Source organism: Gymnogyps californianus, chromosome 19, assembly GCF_018139145.2.
Source record: "Gymnogyps californianus isolate 813 chromosome 19, ASM1813914v2, whole genome shotgun sequence".
NCBI lineage: Eukaryota > Metazoa > Chordata > Aves > Accipitriformes > Cathartidae > Gymnogyps > Gymnogyps californianus.
This window is the reverse complement of record NC_059489.1, coordinates 7,025,749-7,039,220: the sequence shown is the minus strand read 5'-3', so window position 1 is coordinate 7,039,220 and position 13,472 is coordinate 7,025,749. Positions and strand designations below refer to the sequence as shown.

Here is a 13,472-nt window from a genome sequence, read left to right as displayed (position 1 = left end):
AAAGATCCAGATTGTTGACGACCAAGCCGTGACTCAGCCCCATGTGATTTCCCAGGAATTCGCCCAGGATGGGTGGCAGGAGCTGCCAGCTCCAGCCCCGCGTGCCCGGCGGGGAGGCACCTGCTGATTCATCCTCACCTTCTTCTTCCCCAGCCAGATAACGCTACAGCACAGGCTCCCAAACACCACCCGCTACCGTGTTGCAGCGAAAGCTCTTGTCTGACAAGGGTCGTGCTTATTTTCCTAGAGCCTGGAAGCTGCTGCCTGCGCCCAGGCAGGAGCGTGGCCCCGACTGCCTGCAGGTTGTGGCAGTCGATGGGGTGTTCTTCATGCCAGGCTGGAAGATAACCCCGGTGCTGCGTTGCACCGGCCCCTGGATTTCACATCTCTGTGCCCCAGGCAGTCAGGAGCTGGCTAGAAACGTCCCCTAGAAGGATGCAAAAAATTTGGTACCAGGTCTGAACCAGCCCTATGAGGATTTGCTGCAGCAGTCCACTTTATTCTGCCCCAAAAGTAACAGCATCCAAAGTCTATCCCGGCAGCTCAGCTCTTTAAAATTGCTCCAAGAGGCAGCAGTCAGTGTAGGGAATGGGCTCTGCTGGCCCTCACGGTCTTAAAGGCTTTTAGGCAGTTGGTTAGTGGTTTTGACAGTCTTAATTTGGACTGGGAATGAAAAGTTCAAGCAGTGACTTCAGGGAAATGCCCCTGGGATAAGCCGTGACATGGTTAATAGAAAATTGTAATGTTGTTAAAGTGCTTTTCCGTAAAATGCCAGGAGAGGAAATTAACGGTGTGTTGTTTTTTTTTTTTTGCTAAAGGTTGATATTGTTCTCTTAATTTAATTTTTTAATCCATCACATCAGCACTCGGCACTCTTGCTGTGCAACTTTCATTTTATAGCGGTTTTCACATTAGCCGTAGCCACTGATGTCAGCGTGGGGAGAACACGCCGTCGGTTTGCCGTGCAGGTATCTAAACAGCAGGCAGGCTTTCCATGCAAAACCAGATAAAGTCTGACCTAGGGAAGCTGGCGTGCAGCTTGCCTTAAAGACCAGAATAACCTTTCTGATTCAGCGGTGGCTGCTCGCGGGTGCTTGTCTGGGTCCATTGCTTCCTTGACGGGGTGCCGTGCAGGTGGTTCGAGAGGGTGAGCATGCTGGTGATCCTGCTCAACTGCGTGACGCTCGGCATGTTCCACCCCTGCGAGGACATCGCCTGCGACTCGCCGCGCTGCAGAATCCTCCAGGTACGGCCTGCGGCTCAGCCGCTGCTTTTAGCTTAACGGTGGCCCCGGGTTGATGGGGAGCGGGAAGGACCTAGCTGCAGCGGAGCTGGCTCCAGCTGCGGCGGAGCTGGCCTCGTGCCCCGGGGTGGCTGGGTCCTGCCTGCACTGGCTGTCCCACTAGCACTCAAAACATGCTGATTTTGGTGCTTGGATGTGAACGCACGGTGTCATCAGGCAAAGCCCCTGCCAGGCTGTGCGAGCCCCAACGTAGCCAAGCCTTGCTTGGAGTGCTTGGGGAGGGTTAAGCATGTAGTTTATAGCGAAAGCAGAGCCCAAAACATACTTGTCCCTTTATCCTAGCACCGTGGGTGCTGTTGGCCAGTCTGGGTTGGGGGAAGACACGGGGCTGCTCTCAGCGCTGCCTCTGCCCAGGGGTTTTAGCTCTTGGTGGTGCAAGAGGAGACCTTGTTGGACTCAGGTCTCTAATTCCCTCCCCCGGTGCGAGTGTGCAGTGATGCAGGAGCATCCCTCCTCCCTTCCTTTCTTTTGCAGAGCTTCGATGATTTCATCTTTGCCTTCTTCGCCGTGGAAATGATCGTAAAGATGATTGCGCTGGGGATTTTTGGGAAGAAATGCTACCTGGGAGACACGTGGAATCGCCTGGACTTCTTCATCGTCATTGCAGGGTAAGCACGGCGTGGCGGGTCCCCCTCTCCCTGCGCCTCTCTGTTGTTATTTATGGCACCGCTTGGCAAGCACTGGATTTGGGGGAGCGGCTGATTTGCAGTGGTGAAGGCTGGAGGCTTGCTGGGCATCGGCGCAGTCAGCGTTGTCCATCCTGGCTCTGCAGCAGGGATCACTGCCTGGACCGCAGCGGTCCCTCTGGTCCTCTCCATAGCTCGCGGGAGACCTTATGCTCAGCTTATGGAGAGAGCAGGGCAGGGCGACAAAAGCTGCTTGCAGTGGATTTTGGCCAGCCCATGCCGTGGGGCTCCTCGCTGGGCGCTGGGCTTGGCTCTTCTCCCTCCAGCCCCGCCGGTGGTTTCGGTTTCCATCGGGTGAGGTGGTGGCGGAGCAGGCGGTTGGGAGCACAGAGCGGCGTGCCAGGGAGGATAGTTCACTGAAATGTGCATGATTGCCCTCATTATTGTACTTCTTTTTTTGAGGGAAAGCGACCAAGTTCGCCTTCTTGAGTGTTTTTCTTTCAGAGGCACCTGGTTTGAATTAAAGGCTCTTCCAGCACCCGAGAGTCTCCTGGCGGAGGCTGGAAATCCACATGAAAAGTCCCTGGCCCCCGGCCAGCGAGCTGAGTTTCTTTGACACACGAATCGCTCGCCGGCCCTCGCCTCCCCTCCCCACTCCAAGAGCCCAAAGACCTTTGGGAAAACAGTGTTTTTTTCCTCTTTTCATAGAGCTAGAGATCAAATTTACTGGATTTTCCTGGAAAGGAGCAGGGGACCCTCCTAGCTGGGCTGTTTACCTGGCATGGGTTTGGTGTGCCCCAAGAAGGGGCAGCACCTTGGTGGGCTTTGCTTATGGTCCATCACTGGCCCCATAGGGTCATCGCACACACCTCTGCCAGGCAGCTGGAAGAACCAAAATAGTGGCCCAGTAAAACCAGTAAGGAGGTGTCAGGTCTCCCAGTGCATCCTTGGCCTGGGAAACTCATTGCCATGGGGTGCTGCTGAGGCCAAAAGATGTATCGAGGCTCAAGACCCAGACTGGAGGCAGAGACGGAGGGCAGAAAGGCCAAGAGCTGTAACAGTCCCTGTAAACCCATGTTCTGCAGGAAGCCACAAGCTCATGCTTTCCAGCTGCACCAGCCTCTGGCTCCTCGGGTTAGGAGAGGGCTCAAAGTTTCCTCCTGAAGTGTCTGAGCAATGTTAGGGGCTGCAGCAACAGGGCATTGGACAAGGTGGGACCCTGGGTCCGATCAGCTCTGGTAGGGTTGTAAACATCAGCAGCATGGCCAAGGGCTGGAGCCTGCTAAAGCCACCCTGTGTATTCTTTATTTCTTCTTCTTTATTATTTCTTATACTAGAATTAAGTGTGATGAAGAACCAGACCCAAGCAAGGCCAGACATCCCACCTGGGGAGGCTCAGGGAGGCATGGTGGTGGGTGCTTGGCTGCTTCCAGCTCTGCCGCCCTGGGGTGCTCTGCATTCCCCTCCCAGCCCAGTCCTGGCCTTGCCTATTGAGCTTGCAAAGTCTTTGGAGCTAGAGTTATCCTTGATGTGCTTCTACGGAGACCCTGCCATGGTGGGACCTTGGTCTAGAGGGACATCAGCAGAAACCATCCTAATTCCTATGCCAAAATATAGCTGCACTTTGCTTAAGCAAGCATCAAATGTCCTGCCCACCTACTGCACCTGGACGGGCGTTTGGGTGTGTGAGAGCCGCCTCCTTCCCGGGCAGAGCATGGATAGCAGCACCGACCTCCCCTCTGATGCAGTTGCCTTCCCGCATCCCCGATACGCGGAGGCATTTATTTGTTGCAGAGGTTTTGCAGCCTTGCAGCTTGACCGCTCCCATGACTCCTGCCAGGTCAGCTTTGCCTCTTGCTAAATGATGGGTCTTTCCTTCATGTGCATGAACTGTTCCCATCTGGGCCCCGTCAAAACCAATTCGGCTGACAAAAGGATCAAACTGGATTTAAATACAAAGAGGAGCTTCTCCTCCCCCAGCGCCTGCTTTCTCTGCTCCCTTTCGCGCCCTTGCACTCTCCTCCAGCCCTCGCCCATCCATCCCGGAGCGCTGCATCCTGCTCGGATCCCTCAGCCGTCCCTGGCAGCACCGAGTGCCGGGGAAAGCCGAAGGAGCTGCAGGAACAGGCCACTGCTGTAGCAGAGGGAAAAATAAGGGACCCAAGCCTGTTACTAGACTCAAGACGTAGGTAAAAAACACTGTCAGGATAAGAGAAAAAAGCACTCCAGGGTCAAATCCCAGCCAGATGGAGGGAAATTCCTCCAGTAGCCCCTGCGTGCAGCTCTGAGGTTCCCACATGGGACAAATTACGCCGACGAGCGTCCAGACCATGGTGCTAACAGCAGAGCATGGGAGCAAGGGATGAGCCGAGCTCAATGTGAAGGCATCTTGCATCTGAGCGGGTGCATGATGTTGGGAAAGGGGCCAAAGCTGAGCTGTGGCCCTGGAGGAGAGCGTGCAGCAGGGCGATCCTCAAATCCCGGCAGTATTTGCTAGACACCCGATAAAGTGCATCACATTTTTATGGAGGTCTCGCTAAGGGCTTCAGCCAGGTTCCCCAGTGAAATGACAGGCGACAGACCCCCAAACTGACATTTCCGTGTGGCCCTGGTGACCACAATGAAGCAGCTCTGCTTCCGTCTTCCCACGTTTTTCCTCCCCTTTTTGTGCAAGACATGGGAGGAGGGGAGCCCCAGTGCCCGGCAGGTCCCCAGGCTCCTGCTCTCCTGCTTTCCCTGCCGCTTCCCTGCCCATGGGCTGCAGAAAGTGATGGCAGAGGGAGACGAGAAGCAGCAAACCGTGTCTGTGGGGCATCGGGTGGGGAAGGCATGTCATGCCGGGGGGCACGTGGGACATGCTGCACACCGGGACTCTACGCTCCCATGGGCACACTATCCATAGAAACCCCTCCCAACCACCGCCAGTCTAGGAGAGGCTTCCAAAAAACCTCCCCAAAACTTGTAGTATTTCATCCTCCCCGTTCCTTGAGAAGTTTCTGGACCTGACAGAGGTTAACATTGCAGACAAACCTTTTTGTGCGTGTCTGCCCCAGATCTGCCGCTTTCAGAGGGTGGGAGAACCGCTCGGGTGCTCTGCTTGCTCCTGCCGTGCTGCCGGCCACTTTTGTGGCATGCCATTAAATACTTCTCAGCTCTGTTAAACTGTCCAGACCAATCTCATGAGCTCATGGAGAGTAAATGACTTCTTTGTGACAATGTAATGCAATTAGTGCTAATTGTAGAGTGTGTAATGTCTGCAACACATCTCTGTAATTACAGTAAAACTTGCTGGAGATGAGAATAGCGCTGTATTATCAAAACTCAGCTTAGTGAAACATGGCTTTGGCTGTAGGTTATGGAGTTGCATGGAGAAAAGGGAAGGAAAAAAGTGATGAATGGCATAATTATGTTGCGTTACTTTAAAAGAAAGGATTTGGGGAGTTCGCTTTTAAGAGAACACTTGAAGGTTAACAGGCGTTGCAAGCCAGCTCTCGCCCTCTAAAGACGATTCAATATGATTTTGACCTCTCCCAGCGTAAGACGCAGATGTATTGAGGATGAATGCTTGTTTACATCCAAAAATATGCAGAAGCATTTACAGTTTAGTGCTGACCAAGGCTCGGGCTGGTGAACTGGAGCTGTGGGATGGAGATGTGCCCTGACTTGCCGTCTCCCTGGCTGCTCTGGGACCCAGCACCCGCTCTGCCTTCCTCTTCTCTGGGCAGGGCGCAGGGACCTCTTCTCCGATCAGTCTGTGGGAAGAGGCTAGCCACAGACTGAGATCTACCTGCTCCTCAGCTGGAGCCATCCCCATCCCCAGCCACTTTGCTGCAGTCCCACCAGCTTGCAGGACATCAGCTTGTTTTGACTTTGGTCAGATAAGGACTTCCCTGAACCTCTGCATCCCTGTGGATTGAATTGTGCTTTAAACCATCGTCATCAAAAAAACCCCAAAACAACAAAACCCCCCGATGGTTAACTGTTTTCCCATGAGAGAGGCTTTAAATCAGGGGATAATTTGATGCCGTAAGAGCTTACAGGGTTCCTCTCTGCCTTCTCTAGACACAGGGTTGAGCAGGGCTCTGGATCCGTGCCTACGTTTCTGCTCCCCTCCGAGCAGGGCTGTGCATCATCCCGTGTTTGAGTTGTGCGGGTCTGTTGTTACTCCGGGCTCAGTCAGTTGTTTGGCCAAGTCTGCGGAGTCCTGGTTGTGCTTTGCTGCTCATTGTAACGGTAACGGGCCTCTTAAAAGACTTTGTAGGAAAGTTAAACACTTCTGGAATATTTTGCTTACAATTTGAGACGAGCTGGGGCTGGAGGTGGTTGGCAGGCTGCTTTCTTCAGAAACAGACACCGCTTCTTTTTCTCTTTGCTTCCTGAACACTTCTTCTAATATTTGTTATCATTTTTTCTCCCTCTGTTGAAGGCTGTATTAAAGAGTTAGCTCCACTGAAGCCTTCATAAACAACCCTTAAGGATGTCTTGCTCCCTCCTGGTTTTGAGTGCTGAATTTCAGGGATGAAATATGCTGCAGGAAGCCTTGCGGTATTCATAGGTAACAGGAGGGAAAGGGATGCCGCAGTCCCCCACTCCATCCCTGCTCCATCTAAACCGGGATGGTTTCTGAAGAGCTCTTTAACTCAGAAACTGGGATAAGGACGATGCTGCCAGGCTGGTCTCCGCGGGGAGCGGTGACCCTGTGGCTGCAGCAGCCAGAGCAAGGTTCCTGCTGGGTGCTTTGGGTGAAGCTTCCAGCACGTGGCCTTCACCTCGCAGCGCCGGTTCGCTTCACAAGCAGGCAGGGCTCTTCTGAAGGGCACTTTAGCTGTACGAGGCTGATCAAGGGGCTGTTTCAACTCCCCAGTTCAGACACAGGGAAGAAAGCGCTGGCGTGGGGCTGCCCACGGGAGTCCCTGCTGCAGCCTCCTGCTGTGACTGCGGGCAAAGGCTGTACTTTCCCCATGTATTAGTCCCTTCATCCCTTAAAAAAAAAAAAAAACAACAAAAAAACCAGAGAGGCAGGGATGAATGTTGCTTTTTCATCCCCTCTGTCTGCCTGTATCGATCCCTCTCGCACCGAGGAACAGCACCTTGGAGACGTGGATGCGCGGTGCCCTCTGCGCTGCCTGGGCACCGTGAGCACTGTGGGGTAATTGCCCGTGTAAGTGGCCGATTTGCACACGCAATTACCCAATGTGCAATCACAGCCACAGCCCCTTTGAGCCGCAGTGAGAGCTGCACCAAACCCTCTCCCAGGAGCCTGCCCCTCTCTGGTGAGGGCCCTCTGCTTTCTGGGAGGGATGCGAGTGTCCTGGAAGCCAGGAGTCTCCTCCCGGGACCCCACTGCATCCTGGCTAATCCTGAATTAGGTGCTCTTTGCTCCGAGCAGAAGTGGCAGAACCGCATCAGGCCGATACTCATAATCGCAAACCTCCGGGGGTTCAAAATCTGGGGTCAAGCTTTGCAATTTGATTCTTTAAGTGACTTTTGGGAAAACGAAGAGCAGCCAAGACCCGGGCCGGCGAAGCCCCCCAGCTGCAGACGCTCTCTGCTCCGTGCTGCCTTACTGCAGCCCTCGAAGCAGAGCATCCCGAGCAAGCCGCGTCCCTGACTCACAGAAACCTGCTGGGTAAAGGAAACCCCTCAGCAGCCTCCCTCGCAGCCGAACTGACTCAAACCCACCTGTGAAAAGACTTGGGTTTTTGAAGTTTTAGGACTTTTTTAAACAGAATTCTTTAGTTTCTTTCAGTTCTTCAGCTGAACTTGCTGCTGCTTCAAAAGCCTCATTAGTCAAGTGTCCTGGCTGGGACACACGGTGCGGCCAGATCCGGCAGGCTGCAGGGTTCATGCTCCCTCCAGTGCTATTCTTTTTATTCCATTCAGCTTGATTAAAATGAGTATTTTTAAAATTAAGCAACACCCACAAATGCGGTGAGACTCGCGAGGCTTAAAAAGCAGCTCCTGAGCAAAAGTGGAGCACAGCAAAGCTGGCGAGGGCCGGGAGGAAATTTCATTCCAGCTTTCTGAAGATACAACGCTGCCTAAATAATTTCCCCTTGTCTTTTCCAACACCGATGGCTTAATATCATCCACTGATTACTGCGCTTTGTAGATAAAGGGTGCCTATATGCCCAGTTTTGGAAACCTTTTAATGCTTAATAAATCTGAGCCTATCTCTTGCCGGCAGCGAGCGGCGGCTCTGTGCCTCTGCAGGTGGAGGGGTGGGCAGCTCCCGGGGATGCTGCCCTGCCTGCAGGCGTTGCTGCTTTGCTATGGGCTCCCTGTGTGACCTTGGTCACATCCCCTGGCTGTACAGCATCTCCAGCACCCAGCTGTGAACGGGGAGAGTTCAAGTTTTCCTCAGAAAGCACCCTCAGCACAAACTCCACGACTCTGATGGGTCTTCACACCACCTTCTGCTTCCTGAGCAGGACTGATCCCGGGGATGGGAGCGGAGCCGGGGCTGAGAGCAGGGTGGGTCGGAGAGGCGAAGCTGGATAGGTGTGGGAAGGGCTTTGCCGGCATTTCTGTGCTCTGTTAGAGGCTCGCTGGGTGAGAAGAGCCCCTTCAATCCCTCCTGTGATGTTCCTGAGCATCACTTCTGCAAGCCCTTCACCGCAGGCAGGGGTGCTGCCTGACACTGCGCTTACGAGATCCTTCCCAATGCTTTGGGTTTTATATGAAAGAAACCCCGGCATGCTCCGAGTCTCGCTATCTCCAGGCAGAACAGGAATGAATTTCAGCTGCCCAGTCCGTACTGAGCCATCCCTTGTGTCTGTCTGCTGAGTCCCGGGAGTATTCCTTCTCGGAGGAGTGTTTGCCAAAGGTTTGCATCAGCTCTCTCTCTGCATCCCACCACCAGCCCGTTGTACGTCTGGCTTTGCAGATGCTCTGCTTTTATTCTTAGAAAGTCCTAAATATTTCCGCTTTCCTTCTGAATAACTCCAGCGATTGGGGGTTGCTGATCACTCTGACGAGTCTCAGCATTTGCTATGAATCCATCCTATTTAACGCTGAGTATTTTTCTGAGCTTTTAACTTGGCTGGGCACCCGCGTCCGTGGCAGAGGCGCTGACAGGCATCGCGCTTTCCCATTTGAACAGAAATGACATTTGAGTTGAAGCTTCATCGGGGGCTTTTTACACTGCAGATTTTCAATGTGTAAATGTTATATATGCTGGTAAATGCACCTGTCACCTCGCCAGTTGGTGACATCCTGACATTCGCTCTCCCTGGGTATCTTCCCTTGCCAGGGACGTGGATTGATTCCTCCCATGCATCCCCTTGCCTTGGGAAGTGACCTTAGAGCTGGGAAGCGGTGGGATTCTCGTTGGACTTGCTCTTTAGTGACTGATTTTTACCCACATTTTTCTTCCCCAATACTGGGTTCTCTCAAGGCTCTTGAGCTGTTAGTTATCAGCCATGTGTGGATCCTGTAGTCTAGGTCTGGGGCTGAGCTTGCGGTGCTGTAACGCCAGCGCTGGCACCAGTGTCTGGCAGCAGAGGTAGGAGAGCACCTACCTGCTCTTGGTCTTGGTGTTCAAGCGTTTGCTCAAGCTACTAGGTTGTTTGGTTGGTTTTTTAAATTTGGCATTATAATTGTTCTTTAATATGTTAAATCAAAATGCATTTTACAATATGCCCTTTGCAGCTTACAAGCACACCCATCTCTGGAAGTGAGTCTAGAGCTGTCATTAATCAGAAAATGATTTGTCTTGGTGCAAATAACCATATGCTGCTCTGAATTTTGCTGGTAGCCTCTGTTTTAATAATGGATGAAAGAAAAGCTTTATGTTTGACATGGGCTTTTTACCTGAATCCTGCAAACCACACAAAAATCTTCTTTTCAAACAGCGAGTGAAACTTGAGAACCATTAAAGCCCAGGGAAATTGTTGCCCTTCTCCTTACCTTAACCAAAGCTCACCCAATGCGGTGAGTCCTGCACACCAAGGAAGGGGCTGGTTTTGTCACTGGGGCCAGGTGGGCTTTCGTGGACACGCTGCCTTCCTCTGTGGTCAGAGGATGCGAACGAACTCCTAGCATCCATGTGTGCCTGTCCAACATTCATCTTCTGGGACTACCCCACTGCTGTGGGTGTCAGCTAAATACAGAGGAATATGTTGAGGTTATTTTGATCTTAGATATGGTTCAATCATCATCCTCATTAGAGCCTATCAAGAGAAATGGGATAAAGTGTTACTGCATCAGGTGTGGAGTCGTGTATTTGGGGGCTAGAAAGAGAAAGTCTTCTCCACCCCGGGTGCTCTTCACCTGCTGATGGCCGGCAGGGAGGAGAGTGGGTTTGGCTGATCACGGCAAGAGCAGAAACCTCCAGCTCTGCTAACACAGCTAACACAGCACTGATGAATCCTGTGGGATTTCCAGCAGGGAGGGAGGGGGCAGCGCTGATGCCTTTGTGCAAGGCGCCAGCAAAGCCTTCTCCAGAAGCTTGATGTCTAATCAGGTAAGATTAATTCAGGCCAGGGCAGGCGTGGAGAAAGGTTGTGGCTGGGAAGCAGAGAGTCTGTCTGCAAGATGGGGCTGGAAGAGCTTGGTTTGTTTGGCTTTGCAAAATCAAGGCTGAGAGGAGATGTGATTTGTCCTCTGTAAATACATTGGGTGGGTAAACACCAGGGACAAAGAACAGCTATAGAAGCTACTTAAAAGACAGCGCTGCCATAAGAACAAATGGATATGAGCTTGTCCTGAATAAATTCAGGCTGGAAGTTAGGCTTCTAACCATCAAAGTTGGAGGGAGGGAACCACCCAACTAGCTTTGAGATGGAACTTGATGATTTTCGGAAGAGATTAATATCCTGTGGTTGCCTGTGGCAGCAGGAGCCTGGCTGTGCGGGGAGCCTCGTGATCCTCTTCCTTGCCTTTGCCTGGCTCTGCCTCTTCAAGAATGCTTTTGGGCAGAGCTCTTGTGTTTTCCCACGGCTGGAGAGCAAAGTCCTGGCGGTGACGTGACTGATGGCCCCCCTGTGCTTGAGCAAAGGTGCCATGAGCAGAGCGAGACGGTGCTGGGGGACCCCAGGGACTTGCAGCAGTCCAAGTGCATCCTCAGACTGTTATGTGAAGGTTGCACCTCAGCGTTCTGAGCTGTGAAACAACCCCATGAGGCACAGCGTAGGAGCACTGGGAGGTTCCTTAGTCCATGCTTGCCCCATTTGTTATCTACAAGTGTCATCAGTTTTGATTTGTGTGCTTGCCCGTCCACCTGAGTCCCACCTGCCAACGATCTCTGCTGGGTAGAGCTAGCATGGCTCGGTGTCCTGTGCTGCACACCTCCTGTGCCCCACAGAAAGGGTCTGCACCCGGTGATGCTCATCTCTTCTTTTCAGGCTTCTGATGGTGCTCAGCATGGTGAACCCAGATTCATTAGAGTATCTGTACAATTGTTGTTAAAAACAGGGCTGTGTCTGGAAATTGCCCCCCTGGAGTGTGCAGGGACTTTCAGAAGCGTCTGCCCTGGACCTGTGCAAAAACAGTAACCAAAGCAGATGAGAGAGAGAGAGAGAAGATCTGTGGCTGTGTGAGCTGGTGTATCACATTCTCACTCATTGACTTTATTCTGCTACGCAAACAACCCTTAATTAATTCCTCTGGCAAACTTTCCTGATGGGAGAGATGCAGTAACAAGTCCCTCTGTGAGCGGTTGGCATATAATGTTTGATTTATAATGTTTGATAATCTAACATTTCTCCAGAAGATCCTTGACGCTCCTCCGCGTTCGTGTCTTTCACAGGATGCTGGAGTATTCCCTGGACCTGCAGAACGTCAGCTTCTCAGCGGTCCGCACTGTCCGCGTCCTGCGGCCGCTCAGGGCCATTAACAGGGTCCCCAGTAAGTCAGATCCTTATGACCTCCCAGTTGATGCAAGTTCTCTGTATCTGTGCCCCAAAGATGGAAGAGCAAACATAGATGCTTCCCATCTTGCATGGCAGCTCAAACGTTCACCCAAGCCTGGCAGCGCTAGGTCCTACCACCACTCTCTGATTTCCAGTGCCTGTCACTCTCATACTTTAAATAATATTTGTTTTGACACCTGTGGCATCAGAGATGAGCCACCAGTCAATAAGATATCCAGGACTGTCTTCAGACACCTTTCTTTCTCATCTGAAGAGGGTCTTAGGAGGCTGCTAAGGTGAAGGGATGCAGGTGATAGGGGCTGACTGAGCCAACAGCCTTTGCCAAGCAGCACGGGCAGAGGGGTCTGAGCCGTGCTGCTCCCACCCTCCCTGTGCTACCCCATCCCTTCCTGGAGAAACTGGGGTGAGGAAATCTTGTCGTGCCTGGAGACAGCCCCCCGGGAGGTACTGAGGAGCCTCCTCTTGGAGCACCCCTCGCTCTTCTCCCCAGAGGTGGTCCATACAGCCAAAACCCCCAACATCTGCAAAGCAAGCCTGGGTGGGATGGGAGGTGGCTATTCAGTCCTGGTTGATCAGGTCATGCATGAGGATCTGAGACCCCCCTTGAACAGCAGTGGGTGGCATTGCCTGCTCCTGCATGGCAGCAGGCGACAGGAGCCCAGCCCTGTGCTCGGAGAGGCATTGGCCATCGCACACCCAACCAAACTGCCCAGGGAGCCGTTCCTGCTGCGCCGCGCTGGGCAAAGCCCAGAGCGCTGCGAGAGGCGCTGAGCTCCGTCCCTCTCGGACGCTGTACGGATCGGTGTGTTACACGTAAGTACAACTGCATCAGAAACGTTGTTTTCCTGGTCCTACAATCCTGGGTATCGAATCCAGCATTGTTTTAGCCAAATTAAATCCAAGTCCGAACTCCCCTGTCTGAACCAGCCCAATGCCTTGACGAGAACTAATCAGCTTCAGTTCTGTCTGCCGATGCTGGAGGTGCCTGGGCTCTATTTTTTTTTCTGGTCCTGACTCTTGAACTTAATCTGGCTTTGCTGCTGCTGCTGCTGTTTCAATCATTACGGTAGCTTCAGAATCCTGTTTGCAATGGTTTTTTTATCCCCACTGCTGAACTGATGGATGGCTGAATTTATCCACGACTGTCTAACTGGGGATGTAATTCACTTAATGTATTTTGAAATCCCAGGTAATTTATCTTGGCTTCTCTGCAATGTAGTTACAATAGGATAGAAATGTTAGGTGGGAAAAGAAAAAAGAGAGTTTTGTATCATGATAAATGCAGTAACCACAGAAAGTCATTTCAGTTAATTAGGAGTTGACGCAAGGTGGTTGTTCCCCAGCAGAGGAGTAGAAGAAAAACCCTGATAGAGGAGGTGACAGCATCAGGAAGAGAGAAAAAAGTCTTCTTGAAGTATCAAAGTAAAGGGTGCAACAGTAAAGCTTTCGTTAAATGAAAATCAATATAAGCGAGTGAGAGAATGCAGAAGACGGGGAAAGAAGGAGAGCAAGAGATGAGCAGAATATTACAGAGACGTCAGATGAAATCAATTTTTTTTTGTGTAAATGTCAAGTTGAAGTCACCATCAATTTGTCTTTGTTACAGAACTGGCTGTTCCTGAACTCGTGAGAATTAACTGCCAGAGAGAGTCCTGTATTTTAAGGAAGAGA

The 13,472-nt window shown here is 52.1% G+C and overlaps 1 protein-coding gene across 1 annotated transcript in view; it reads left to right on the top strand.

Annotated features, from left to right (window-relative positions):
- The window catches only part of CACNA1G (calcium voltage-gated channel subunit alpha1 G), a 149,667-nt gene that overhangs the window by 47,320 nt on the left and 88,875 nt on the right, over positions 1 to 13,472 (top strand). Inside the window, exons 2-4 of the mRNA XM_050908465.1 lie at positions 1,135 to 1,246; positions 1,778 to 1,911; positions 11,678 to 11,775. Coding sequence (XP_050764422.1) covers positions 1,135 to 1,246; positions 1,778 to 1,911; positions 11,678 to 11,775 — 344 coding nt within the window. The remainder of the gene's footprint in view (positions 1 to 1,134; positions 1,247 to 1,777; positions 1,912 to 11,677; positions 11,776 to 13,472) is intronic.